This window comes from Dermacentor andersoni, chromosome 6 (genome assembly GCF_023375885.2).
Source record: "Dermacentor andersoni chromosome 6, qqDerAnde1_hic_scaffold, whole genome shotgun sequence".
NCBI classification, from domain to species: Eukaryota; Metazoa; Arthropoda; class Arachnida; order Ixodida; family Ixodidae; genus Dermacentor; species Dermacentor andersoni.
In genome coordinates this window covers 178,863,663-178,877,888 of record NC_092819.1, presented here as the reverse complement: position 1 = coordinate 178,877,888, position 14,226 = coordinate 178,863,663, and the positions used below count along the sequence as shown (strand labels likewise).

Here is a 14,226-nt window from a genome sequence, read left to right as displayed (position 1 = left end):
GCCTCCCTGGTGCAGTATTCGGCTGCTAACTCCCTAATGATTCCTACAATTAACCCATGGCTCTCAGTCCCCAGCAGCTGCAGAGCACCTGACCAAGGCGGCGGTCAGACCTACAATGCCGCAGACGGTGCTAAAAATATCGGGACCCGGACAGGCCGCCAGTGGAAACAGACCCTGGCAACCTTTAACAGCCGAACTCTGTCGAGTGAGGCTAGCTTAGCAGGACTCCTTGAGGAATTATCACACATCGTTTGGGATATCATCGGCATTAGTGAGATTAGAAGAACTGGTGAGGCTCATACATTGATGAATAACAGACATGCCCTCTGCTATAGAGGTCTCCCAGATAAGAAGCAATACGGGGTAGGATTCCTAATCCATAAGGACATAGCGGGTAACATTGACAAATTCTACCGCATTAATGAGAGGGTAGCTGTCGTCGTAATGAAACTTAATGAGAGGTATAGATTAAAGGTAGTCCAAGCCTACGCTCCAACATACAGTCACGATGATGAGGAAGAAGATAAATGTTGTGAAGATGTTGAACTAGCGATGATAAAAGTGCAAACTCAGTATGCTGTAGTAATGGGTGACCAATGCAAAAGTGGGGAAAAAGCAGGCTGGTGAACAAGCAATTGGCAACTACGGCATCGATTCTAGGAACACTAGAGGAGAGATGCTGGTAGAATTCGCAGAAAGGAATAAGCTTCTAATAATGAACACTTTTTTCAGGAAGCGTAGCAATCGAAAGTGGACCTGGAAAAGCTCTAATGGTGAAACAAGAAATTAAATTGATTTCACACTTTCTGCCAATCCAAGCATAGTGCAGGATGTAGAAGTGATAGGTAGGGTAAAGTGCAGTGATCATAGGTTAGTGAGGGCTAGGATTTACCTTAATTTGAAGAGAGAAAGAGTAAAATTGGTCAAGAAAAAACAAGTCAACCTAGAGGCAGTAAGGGTAGAAGCAAACAAATTCGGGCTGGTACTTGCAAACAAACATGCAGCCTTAGAACAGAGAGATGAAGATGAAATAGAGGTAATGAATGAAACCGCAACAAGTCTGGCTTCAGAGGCAGCAATTGAAGTGGGAGGCAAGGCACCAAGGCAACTAGTAGGCAAGTTCTCCCAAGTAACAAAGGACTTAATGAAGAAATGACAAAGAATGAAAGTGACCAACTCAAGAGATGACATAGAATTTGCGGAACTATCAAAAATGATCAACAAGGCGAAAATAAGTGATATTCGAAATTATAACATAATAAAATTGAAGAAGCCGCAAAAAATCGACGCAGCCTGAAATCAGTGAGAAGGAAACGTGGCATAGGACAAACCATGATGCATGCACTGAAAGATAAGCAGGGTAATATCATCAGTAACCTTGAAGGTATAGTAAAAGCAGTGGAATAATTCTATACTGACCTGTACAGTACCCAGAGGACTCAGGCTAACTCCATTTCAAACAGTAATGAACAGGATACAGAAACTCCTCCTCTAATTAGCGATGAGGTCAGAAGGGCCTTGCAAGACATGAAACGAGGAAGAGTGGCAGGAGAAGATGGAACAGTCGATTTAATCAAAGGTGCAGGAGACATTATGCTAACTAACATTATGCAATAAAAGTTAGTTTTGTCGTTCACAGTATTGCTACTGTGTTATTCAACGTCACCACCCCGTGACATCTGGTGGAGGTGCTGGGTAACACAGCATCTCCACCAGATGCGGGCGCCTTCAACTGGCTGCGGGCGCTCCGCGCCCGCAGCAAGGTGAACGCCCTTGCGATATCGCCGACTACATCGCCGCTACTCAGTGGAGCTCTCGACGACCGTCGCGTTCGCCATCACCAGGCCGCTACCTCTCGCCGCAGCACCGACCATGCACTGGCCCAGCCCGGGGCCGGTGTGCAAGCCCATATCCGGAAAACTAAAAGCAGCAACCGATGGAGGTGCGGTTGCTGTTCGTTGAACTGACGAAGATCCTCCGCCGCCGACGAAGACACCGAAGAAACTGCCTCGACGACATAACGACACGCCGCCGTCCCGACGAAATCAGGAAGCCAAGACTACACCGACGAAAGACGACGCGACGTTCGAACTTCAGTTCAACACGACGCAGCCGTGATCCGACGCCAAGACCTAACTGTAACGCAAGACAAAGAACCACCGACCTCGACGTGCTTCTCGATGGCCACGCAGTCACCGCTTTAGTAGACACAGGAGCCGATTACTCCGTCATGAGTGGACCCATCGCCGCCCAGTTGAGGAAAGTTAAGACTGCATGGGAAGGCCCTCAAATTCGCACCGCTGGAGGACACCTGATTACGCCGACTGGGATCTGCACGGCAAGAATTACCGTTGATGACCGGACTTACCCTGCCACCTTCGTTATCCTCCAACAGTGTTCACGAGACGTCATTCTCGGCATGGACTTCCTGAATCAACATGGCGCAGTCATCGGCCTGAAGTCGAAATCGATAACGCTGTCACAAGATCAAGCGATACCGCCGGAGAGCTGTCCTAGTCACCATGCCTTGAGTGTGCTCGAAGATCAAGTGAGCATCCCGCCGCGCTCCAGCATTATTATTACCGGCGGCGCCGAAACACCCGCTAACGTAGAAGGCGTCATCGAGGGCGACCGACATCTGCTCCTCGACCGTGAAATTTGCGTCGCAAGAGGGATCGCTCGACTCCACGGAGGGCAAGTGGAAGTTATGCTAACCAACTTCAGCCAAGAATTCAAGCACATCAACAAGGGCACGACAATCGCATATATCGAGGAAATTGTGGAAACCAGCAATGCCTTTGTCCTCTCGGATTCAGCCGCATCTACCCTGATGAGCATAGTCCCCGAACCAGAGTTCGACATGAATCCAAGTCTTCCTATGAGTAAACAGCAACGAGCAGACCCGGAGCTAAAAGGCCTCGTCGAGCATTTGGAAGGGAACATCGACGTTGTCCCTAGGGCATTTAAGCGCGGGTTGTCTTCGTTCACGCTACAAAACAACCTGCTCACGAAGAAGAACTTCTCATTAGTCCGCGCCAGCTATCTTCTTGTTGTACCGTCAGCGCTGCGTCCAGAAATACTGCACGCCCTACACGACGATCCAACCGCTGGGCACCTCGGATTCTCCCGGACCCTGTCGACAATACAGGAAAGGTATTACTGGCCGCGTGTGACCGCCGACGTCGCCCGTTACGTCAAGACATGCCGAGACTGTCAACGACACAAGACACCACCGACAAGGCCAGCAGGATTACTACAGCCGATCGAACCTCCTCGCCGACCATTCCAGCAGATTGGGATGGATTTGTTGGGGCCGTTTCCGATGTCAACATCCGGGAATAAGTGGATCGTCGTGGCGACGGACTATCTCACCCGCTTTGCTCAAACTAAAGCTCTACCAAAAGGCAGTGCAGCCGAAGTGGCGAAATTTTTCGTCGAGAACATCCTGCTGCGACATGGTACCCCAGAAGTCCTCATCACTGACAGAGGAACGGCTTTTACAGCAGAGCTCACCCAAGCCATTCTGCAGTACAGCCAGACAAGTCACAGGAGGACAACTGCCTACCATCCGCAGACGAATGGTCTTACGGAGCGCCTGAACAAGACCCTCGCCGACATGCTAGCAATGTACGTCGACGTCGAGCACAAGGTGTGGGACGCGGGCCTTGTATGCAAGCTTCGCTTACAACACGGCAGTGCAAGAAACAACACAGATCACGCCGTTTAAGCTGGTTTACGGCAGGAACCCGACGACGACGCTCGACGCCATGCTGCCCCACGTCACTGACGAAGAGAATGTTGACGTCGCTAGCTATCTCCAGCGCGCCGAAGAAGCCTGACAGTTCGCCCACCTACGGACCAAGAACCAACAGAGGACCGACAGCCGACACTACAACCTCCGATGACGCTTCGTCGAGTACAAGCCCGGTGACCGTGTTTGGGTTTGGACGCCGATACGCCGACAAGGACTGAGTGAGAAACTATTGCGCCGCTATTTCGGACCCTACAAGGTCATCCGACGTATTGGCGCACTGGACTATGAGGTTGTGCCAGACGGAATTTCGCATTCACAGCGACGCCGCACACGATCTGAGTGGTCCACGTGGTGCGTCTGAAACCCTTTTACGGACGCTGACGAACTTCCTTATTTTTGTTTTCTTTGCTATGGGTGTTTTTTTTTTATTTCATTTGTATGCAGCATCGGGTCGATGCTTTTTAAGAGGGGGGTACTGACACATGTACTTATCTTTATTGGGCGACCACGTTTTGCCGCCTAACAAATGTTATCGCACAGCGCGGGACGCGCCTGCATGTATCCGAAGTTTCTGGAAAGTTATCGATGCTTCTACCCGGCTGTCTGTTGTCGCCGAAACTTGTGTTATCTGATTTCATCGCGTGACACGAATGGTGTAGAACTTTGTGCTTCGAAGGCACGCGGGTCCGAACGATTAGTCTGGAACATTCGACGACTGCTGTATAAAAGCCGACGCGCTTGACCCGCTGATCAGATTTTCGACGATCGCCGAGCGTGTTCGCCGCTATCGTTGTGCTATAAGTGTAGCCTGTTTTGTGGGCACAGGTTCGCCCAATAAAAGTTAGTTTTGTCATTCACAGTATTGCTACTGTGTTATTCAACGTCATCACCACGTGACAATATCGATTGCATAACAACGTAATAGCAATGGTGCTAAATGTGTGTATGCAATTTCCTGTACCACATATCGGCCTAGCAAGCCACCGACAGGCCATCAAAATTTGTCAGAGACATTTGCTGGCTTGGCGGAGGCATCACACCTGCATTTCTTTCGTACAGTAAAGACTGCAGTTTTCATTTTCACCAATATCAGCATGTATACTTATAAAAAATATAACAAATGTAATTTCGTATGGAATGTGACTTTGTTATAATGCGGTTCGACTATTATTCTTTCTTTCTTATTGAGATTTTGTTTATTTTCAATCAGTCAACGAGTCTTTATTTTCATGTCAATGATACAGAAAGAAGGACTGCGACAAAAGGTTGTTTGTGAGAACAGCTTGACTAGGTCACAGCCCCATAGAAAAATTTCGGAGTGGTAACAGCACTACCGTAAAATAAATAAAAAATTGAAATTTAACAGACAGCATAGTATTATAGGGCACACACTAAGTAATGTAAATGTAAAGTTAATACAGAAAAGTTGAAGCAGTTTTTAGTCGTAATAAAAGTAAATACAAAACAGTTTTTCTGTTAGCTTTTGAAGAAAACTTTCATTGTGAGTCAGGCGCTCATCTTTATGCATGTTGAGTGTGCATGTACTAGCCAACTAAGTTCTTTTGCAAATGGTCCAACAGTTTCAGGCTCACAGGAAGAACCTGGATGGAGAAGATGTGACGGAACACACAAGGAACACAACAGCACTCACATGGATGTGCGCTTGCCAGAGGACTGGGTACAGTCCAGTATGTGTGACGACTGCTGCAGCAGCTCCTGCTTGGCCCTGAACTCAGGTGAACGCAGGTATTGCTCCATGCTCTGTAACTGTGAGTCGGCAAACTGCGCCAACCGCAGGTGGGCGGCCCACAAGGCATCTTCTGCACCCCCCGACAGAAGTTGCACGGCCTGCAAGATGATCAGATGAGAGGGTCAAAGAATGGCATCGAAGTGTGATGAAATAAAGGACACAGGCAGGCACAGCATATTAGGAGTGCACATCCCTGGAGCTAGCATCACATTAAAACAACAGTTGTGCAACATTAGGTTCCACCAGGTGGTCCAGCATTCCTCAGACAGTGAATGCATGCGAAAAAAATCACAGGTGGATTGACATTGTTGGCAATGCTGCTCAATGTGCCTAATTCATTTTCCTGTGACCACAGACTCCCACTATATAGTGTTGTAAACCTCAAAGAATCATGCTGAACGGATGACTGCTGCCTCCAGCACCCTTGTCGAAACATTGGCTTCAACAATTCCTTGTTACTGTTAATCACTGCTTCCATTCTATGACCTTCAGGTAGACGCTATGCAGTTCAGGGGAGGTTATGTCTCATGTGACTGCACTGCTTGTACTAGAACTGCCTCTCATCTCCAGTAAGAATGCACTGGGAAACTTTGGGCCAGCCCTTCCTCCACCCTGCTACCCAGAGAAAATGCCATTTCTGCTCCCCCCCTTTCGAAATGAAAGGAATCACAGGACTGCCGGTAAAAAAAAAAAAAAAGAAAAAAAGAAAAAAGAAGCCACACCTACTCATTGCCATCAGCTCGATCACATCTGGTTCTAAAAAGCAAACAATTATTTGAGATTGCTGGAGGAAAGAAAGGAGGAGAATTCTGCACCTGTGATGATTGACACCTGAACAACAGCCAGCAAAGGGAAAGCAGGAGCCATTATTAGCACAATTTGCTCAAGACACATTATGAATGCATGCCGCTAGCTGACAGGATAGGTATTGTGTATTGTACCTATGGGCCATTATGAATACGGTGAGATGTGTGTGCTCCCCACCTTTGTTCATGCATCCCAGTGGAGGTATTTTAGTAAGCACACACAACTCATAAACAGATATCTGGCTCTTCATGTCCACTTCTCCAAAGTGCTTATCCATGCTTTCTAAAGGTGCAGTGTACCAGAATCTCTAATGGCTGCACAAAATATACAGTTGAATCTTGATAATTCGAACTCTGAGGGACCCAAAAATTTGTTCGAATTAAAAGGAGCACTTGTTTTGAAGTATTCGTGCATCATAGCACGATGCACGAACACTATGAGTCGTGATATATCACAGCGCACAAGCACACAGCATGCGAGGACCATGAAACTGCCCGTGCCGGCCAATGCTCACTTCCCCGATAACGGCAGAAAACGAAACTTCAGGAAGCGGGCTAAGCCGATGTCGGGTCAGCGTGCAGATCTTTAAAGATAAGGGAGTTACAACGGAGTTGAGAGGCAGGACGAGGGGAGCGCATTCGTGAGGAGGGACGGGAGCGAAGCGGATTTGCTTTTCCGCCAGTTTGATGGATGGCACCAATTACCTATTGCCACCTAAGACTGCCATGGCGTATTTGCCAAGGCCAGATTGGGCTTCTGCCACTGCTTCCCTCTGCATTCTCACATGATTTTTCCTTCATCTGCCGACAGATCGGGGCTACGGTTCTGTTCTTCGTCCTGCATTCTTAACGCACCATTTCTTATGAAGATGACGAGTTGTTGCCTCCCATCTGTTGCGGCGTCGCCGCGTGCAAAAGATAAGGAGAATTAGGTACTGGGTGTTGCCTTCACGTCCTTGTATTCAGGGTCAAGCTCGTTGTAGAGAATCAGATGTGGCACACTGTCTCCGACAACCTTTCCATTGGGACATCTCCGTTTAGACTCATCATTGTAAAAAAAAGAAAAAAAGTTGCAGTTTTGCTCAAAAGGCGAAGCATCGATAGCGATAGCAAATTAGTGGACAGCTACACGAAGCAAGAATAGTAGTTTTATCGGCCATCTAAACTTGTAAACATAGGCACAATAACTAAATTAACAAGGATGATGTCATGCACGCACAAGAAAACATGAACACATCTCACTCGATGACCGCAAGAACTCGCTGTCAAAACACTGGCATGAGAAAACACGGCAGCAGCAGCGAGCGAGGTAACATTTGTGCTGTCTATCACTTCAATGAACAGTGAACACTGAGAACACACAGCATGCACAAAGCTACAAGCCGCCAATGCACCTAGACTGCCTCCAACACAGATTGCTCTCATGATGCAGTCACGCGACTGCGTGCAGCCACCCCATGTGCAGTTGCAGTCGTAGTAGAACACTGCTCCCCCACCCCCCCGCTGCCTCACAATGTCGGGTGCCTCGCTTCCTCTCCGCTCCGTCGCTTTCGCGTTGAGTGAGATTGAGCCACGATTGTCGGCTCCCCTCACACGCTTTCACTGGCGCACACAGCGTAGGGCACGTGGCGACTGTGATATTGCCTTTGGACTTTATACGGAACCTCATGCCCGACATTGAAGGATCTCTCCTAAGCTTTTCCTCTATGGCAGGGTCAGAGCAATGCTGGTTGGGGGTGCTGTCGCATGATTTGGCGCACTACTGAGAGCATTGACGAAGCACAGTATGTTTGAATTAACCGTCGAAAATGCTTGCGTGTTCCTATTACTGGGAATTTTCGCCCAATGGAGAACACGCAACTTTGATGGGACCACAGCATCCGAAACAAACTGGAAGTTTGAATTAAGCGTGCTTGAATTAACGGGATTTGACAGTAGCACCTTTTCCTACCCACAATCCCTTTCTCTTCCTCTCCAGCACATAAGGCATGTACAAATCTGGGCACCACTAGTGCGTCGGGCGTTTTTTTGGCTGAATGGACCTTTTCTGAAAAAGCCGGGGCCACGCCAAGCTTCTCCACTAACGCTGGCGCTTCTCGTTCCCCTAGACAAGCTGCACACGTCCGGCTCCTCCATTCCTCAGCTGCCCCGTACTGTGGATGTGCTGCACATGGCGACTTCTTTCTTTACTGAGCTGACCTCCTCTCCCCCCCCCCTCCACCCCCTCCACTAACACATCTGCCTCTTCCAGAGGTCAAATAGAGTTAAACAAGGGATGTCCCTAGAGCCAGCATTTTGACAATGCGACTCGCATTCACCAGGGCAATAACTGCCATGGCCTCCTGGAGGAAATGAGTGGCCGTGAAACTTCTTTCCTTCTCTCGCCGTCCACAATGGCAAAATCAAAATAAGTTGGTGTACCCCATAACAAAGATAAACAATGAAGCTAACCCCATCCTTGGCTACTTATACTGCAACTTACGCTTAGCACCTTCTTCTGTAAAATTATTAGCTGTCAGGGAGAGGACAAAGGCAACAGGCATACTAATTATATTACTGCTAATGCTAATCGCATGTTAGGATATCTTCGTCGTAACTTTTCTACCGTTAGCACTTCGGTAAAATTGACACTCTACAAAACCCTAGTTCGCTCAAAACTTGAATACGCATCTGCCATTTAGGATAACAATCAAGCATCACTAACTGTAAAACTTGAAGCAATTCAAAATCGAGCAGCTTGCATTACTTTATCTAACTATTCCTGCCATTCCAGTGTTACATATATGAAAAACAAAAATTTGAATCTGCCAGATCTTTCATTACGCCGCAAATGTGCTCATCTTTGCCTATTCCACAAGGTTTATCACTCTAACCACGTGCTCAAGAATCAACTTATCACCTGTGGGGAGCACCCGCCTCCATTTCCTCCTGCGTACCCGCGGCGTCCTGTTCGCACGTGGTGGACGGGTCGGGCCGCATAGACATGGGAGAAAGGCACTACGCGCCCTCCCTTTCTCCGTCACTCTGGTGACGCGCGTACCCCTCTCCCTCCACGCGGCTCACGGGAAAGGGAAACGTATCCAGCGGGCGAGGAAGACTTCCCCTCGCAAAAAGGCAAAAAGGCATGAAAGCGCGCCACCGGGGGAGACCCTCACTCTTGGGACACCGACACCTGGACCGCCTGGACGAAAGCACCTGCCACATCCCGTGAGTGACCTCGTTTGTCTGACCCACCCAGACAACGAGGCAAGCCTATTTACTACTATTACTGAGAGGACGTCCCTCTGCGAGTGTTCATTATTGCTAATAGCAATTAGCGTTATTACCGTTGACGCCGCTGGTTGCCTTATTCGTTCGAACCCGGCGTAGCCGCGATTCCCGTGCTACGGGTTGGGAGTACCACGAAGCGACTGCGTGGGGCTAGATCCGGAGCTTGCCTTCAGCCCTAGCCGCACGCAGAGTGGAACCCTCACACACCTCACCTTTCTACGTTTCATACCATTCTGACCACAGATATAAAGTTGCCGTCCCATCCTCCCGAACGAACAAGTATCATGATTCTTTTTTACTGCAGAAGAGTACACATTTGGGCTGGTTGGTTCATGATTACCAGCAATAAAAACAGCGCTAAATAAAAAAAAAAGCAGATAGCGGCGGAGCATATATATGCTGACTGAAAGAATAAGGACACTTTGGTTGTTAGTCAGTGCTGTTGTCTGTGTCCCTTCACTCGTCCTGTCGTTTAGTGCTGTTTTTAATGCTCGTAATCTTTTTTACCTTGCACAAGTGTTGACTGGGACCACCTTCCTGCTTCCATCATTCAGATCACAGATATATCTTCATTTAAAACAGCAATCTACCACGATATCGCCTAACGTTGTTTGCATACCATTGTCTGCATATTACATTGCTTTGTTATGTACCACTCCTTTCTGTAATGCCCTAGGGCCTTGAAAGTATGTATAATAAACAAATAAATAAAAACATCCATCCACTGGGCTGGCTGTTCTATTCTCTGCCTCGTAATCTTCTCGCACTTGCTATCCAAGCGTCCTAGGACTCGTGCACTTTGTCTTCACATAGGTTATAATGCTCTACTCAGGCGAAGGCCAGAATATGCACGCGCTGTTACGGTTGGCGTGTAACACCCCGGGCAAAAAGGATGCTCAAAGACTATGTCTAATCGAAACGAAGGATGGATTCGTAATTTGCTATGGCTGTCTCGAGTGGTTGCCAGTCTGGCAGGCGCCCCACAGTGATGACAGGCCCCTTTGTGCATGCGACTCTAGGGAAGAACCCTTTTCACAAACTGTGCGACTCCAGGGGAGCACCCCTTCCGCACACTGTCCGACTCCAGGGGGGACCCTTTGCGCAAACCAAACAGGACCCGCAGGTTGCTGCCAGAGGAGGCAAGCACGTGCAAACAATACCTGGGAGAAAGGATGAGCCACCCATCCCCGACCAGACTCCGTGGGTTGCCACCAGAGGAGGCAAGCACGTGCCACATCACCTGGGAGAAGGGATCAGCCGCCCATCCTCGACCTGACTCAGTGCATGTCACATGACATTGACGTGAGCAAGATCCCGCCTATGATTTTAGTGGGCCTATGATTTTAAGGGGTCCCACAATGTACTTTTCAATTCATTCCTTCTCTTCTTCTTATCCTTCACCAACCATTGAATAAACAGTGCAAGTTTCGCACTAGAAATCGTCTTGTCCCTGCCTGGTCGCCATGGTCTACCGGACGCCTGCAGCCCACCGACAACGCCACGCTACCCAATAGTAACGCCAGTCGAGGGTTGAGAAACAGGTGTCGCAACAACGGTTGGCAGCGATGGGATACGCTACCCTGGAAACCCCAACTTTGGACGACATCTAAGAGATCCTCTCCTCTTCGTCCTGGTGACAACGTTCGGAAGGAAGGTGCCAGGATTTATGATTGCACATGGTCAATGCACGGCTTTTCTTCACTAAGATATGATTTGCCTTTATGTATTTTTGGGGGAAGTACAGTATATATAAGGGTTGGTTATACTCCGCACATGATAGAGAGAAGTGCAGAATATAACCAACCCTTATATATAGCTTTCATCGATTACAAGAAAGCGTTTGATTCAGTCAAAACCTCAGGAGTCATGGAGGCATTACAGAATCAGGGTGTAGACGAGCTGTATGCAAAAATACTGAAAGATATCTATAGCGGCTCCACAGCCACCGTAGTCCTCCATAAAGAAAGTAACAAAATCCCAATAAAGAAAGGCATCAGGCAGGGAGATACAATCTCTCCAATGCTATTCACAGCGTGTTTACAGGAGGTATTCAGAGACCTAGATTGGGAAGAATTGGGGATAAGAGTTAATGGAGAATACCTTAGTAACTAGCGATTCGCTGATGATATTGCCTTGCTTAGTAACTCAGGCGCCTAGATATTGAGTTTCTGAAGGCTCAAAATACTGAAAGACTACCATATGCACGAGAAAGCAAGCGCAGAATGACAGACTTGATGGCACCCTATGCAGTAGGAGGGGACGTAGGTTTTTTTCTGGTGCAGTTTGAGCGCACGTGTGAAAAGGCAAAATTCACAAGAAACACGTGGCCGCAACGCTTGCTTACGTTGCTGTCACATGAGGTAGCTGATATCATTGCCCGCATGGGGAAAGAAGAAGCAGAAGACTTTGATAAAGTCAAAGCGAATCTACTTAGAAAGTATACATTATCAGTAGAAGCATTCAGGCGAAAATTCAGGGAGGTCGAGGACACCAAAAGTGAGTCATACTCAGATTTCACATACGCCTAGGAGGTAAGCCTGAAAGAATGGCTCAGAGAAGAAGGTGCACTCGGCGACACCGAAAAGACAACGCAGTGCACTGCTTCAGAACAGTTCTACCGCTGGCTGCCAGAAAACATCAAGTATTGGGTTCAGGATAGGCCAGGCGTGGACACTATCACGAAAGTGGCTGATCTCGCTGAGGAGTACGTAACTCGCTGTGCGTTCGAAGGCAACGAAGCTCCTAAGAAGGAGATGAATAAATACAGACCCAGCAAGCCAGAGCGATGATTAAAGGCGAGTCAGCATAAATCCAAGGAAAGGTCAGATTCGGTGAAAATTAGTGACGAGAACAGCAAGGGAACGGAGGAGTCACCCAAACAGAGGGCTGAAAGGCAATAGAAAAAAGCTTTCAAGGCAAAGAAACCAGTAGTTTTCTACATCTGCCAGCAAACGGGGCATATCATCATGGGGTGCAAAAATCCCAAACTAGTGTTGATGTCACTAACTAGTAACAAGGAAAATCTGAAATTGCTAGCACCATACATTCGAGACCTCGTGGTAAACGACAAACAGTGTTGGATGCTTCGTGACTCGGCAGCCACAATAGATGTGGTGCACCTGTCGTACGTAGAGGAAGGCCAGTTCATGGGAGAATGTTAGTGCTCGTCCTGTCTGCTTCTAGTCTGCGTCCGTGTCCCTTCGCGCTATAACCCAAGATCCTGTGATCAAACCTCCGGGTTGTGTTCCAGGAAGGCTGGCCACGTTTATAGCCGACTGGAAGGCCAAGTCCCTCGCAACTTGGTCAATCAAAGGTGGTGGTGGCTTGTACTGCATTCGCCTCCAGAAACGCTCCATGAGGTCGTCAGCAGCCTTCGCCAACTCCGCGAGACTGGTGAACTGCCTTCTCTCCACCAAATCCTGGAGTTGCGGGTGCATCTGCCGCAGCACGCGGTCAACCTTTTCCGACTTGGGTACTTCGCCGCCAATCCGCTCATAGTAGGCCGCGATTGTATATATGAATTCTTTTATATTTTCTTGCGGATGTTGCATCCGGAGCTCCAGCTCTTGTTTCAAGCGGCGCTTCATGTCAGTGGAGGAGAACTCCGTAATATATGCCACAGTGAACTCCTCCCACGACACAAACGAGTTCACAAATCGCCACCACAACTTCGCGCTACCTTCCAGCACAGCGGGCACAATGTGCGTAAAGCCTCTTGTTAGCAGCGACACCGCTGACCAAACAGAATGCTTCAAGCCGGTCCAAAAATTCCTCGGGGGACTGCGGGTCGTTGAACCCCTTATACCTTGGAGGCTGACCTGGCTGACCTCCTGTGGAGCACGGAGCGCAGTCGGTCGCCAGTTGAACCGCCGCCGCCATTGTCGTAGAGCCCGTAGGAACTTCCTCAGCCACCATCAGTCTTTGTCTGACTGCTGCCGCGATTTCCTCGCGTTCTATGGTGAATCTGTTGGTCTGCCCCAGCAGATGCTTCACTAATTCTTCGGGGACATTCACTGTCTCCATGTCCATGTAAATCCCGGACGAGCCCCTACTTGTCACGCTTGACGACACGCCACACGTTCGTTTCGAACTTATACTTTATTACCACACACCAACCATGCACACCACACGACCACACTCAGAGTCCCTGCCTTCACCCCTCTCCTCCCGCACACTCACTCACTCCCGCTGCTGTCTTCCCCGCACTCATGCCACCTCTTTTCCACTCAGTACTACTGTTGTTGATCCCGTGCTTGGCCTCCGAGAACCGTGGCTCCTCATCGCGGGTCTTGGGCGTAACAGCTCCTTTGGTAGGAAGAGGACTATGCGCTTCGTAGATGTGGCAGAATACACATGAGAACACCGGTTCAGGGCGGTAGTTGTAGACGTCAACTCCTGGCTTACGCACACATTTAGCATCAACACGGAACACCCAGAAACAGCAGAAGAGGTTGCGATTGCACTTGCACTTACCGACCCCCTCTGCGAGGTAGTTCTTAGCGACTCACAATCCGCAGTCCGTAACTACGTACAGGGCCACATTTCCTCTGAAGCTCTCCAGATCCTAAGGAAAGCTGGTCGACAGCACTTCGATAGTACTGCGTTCATGTGGTTCCCGGCGCACGCCACCACCTCCACTGATAAGG

At 48.8% G+C, this 14,226-nt stretch overlaps 1 protein-coding gene across 1 annotated transcript in view; it reads right to left on the bottom strand.

The window, feature by feature from the left end:
• The window catches only part of tefu (Serine/threonine-protein kinase tefu), a 297,846-nt gene that overhangs the window by 197,586 nt on the left and 86,034 nt on the right, over positions 1-14,226 (bottom strand). The window contains exon 12 of the mRNA XM_050172366.2: positions 5,406-5,602. Coding sequence (XP_050028323.1) covers positions 5,406-5,602 — 197 coding nt within the window. The remainder of the gene's footprint in view (positions 1-5,405; positions 5,603-14,226) is intronic.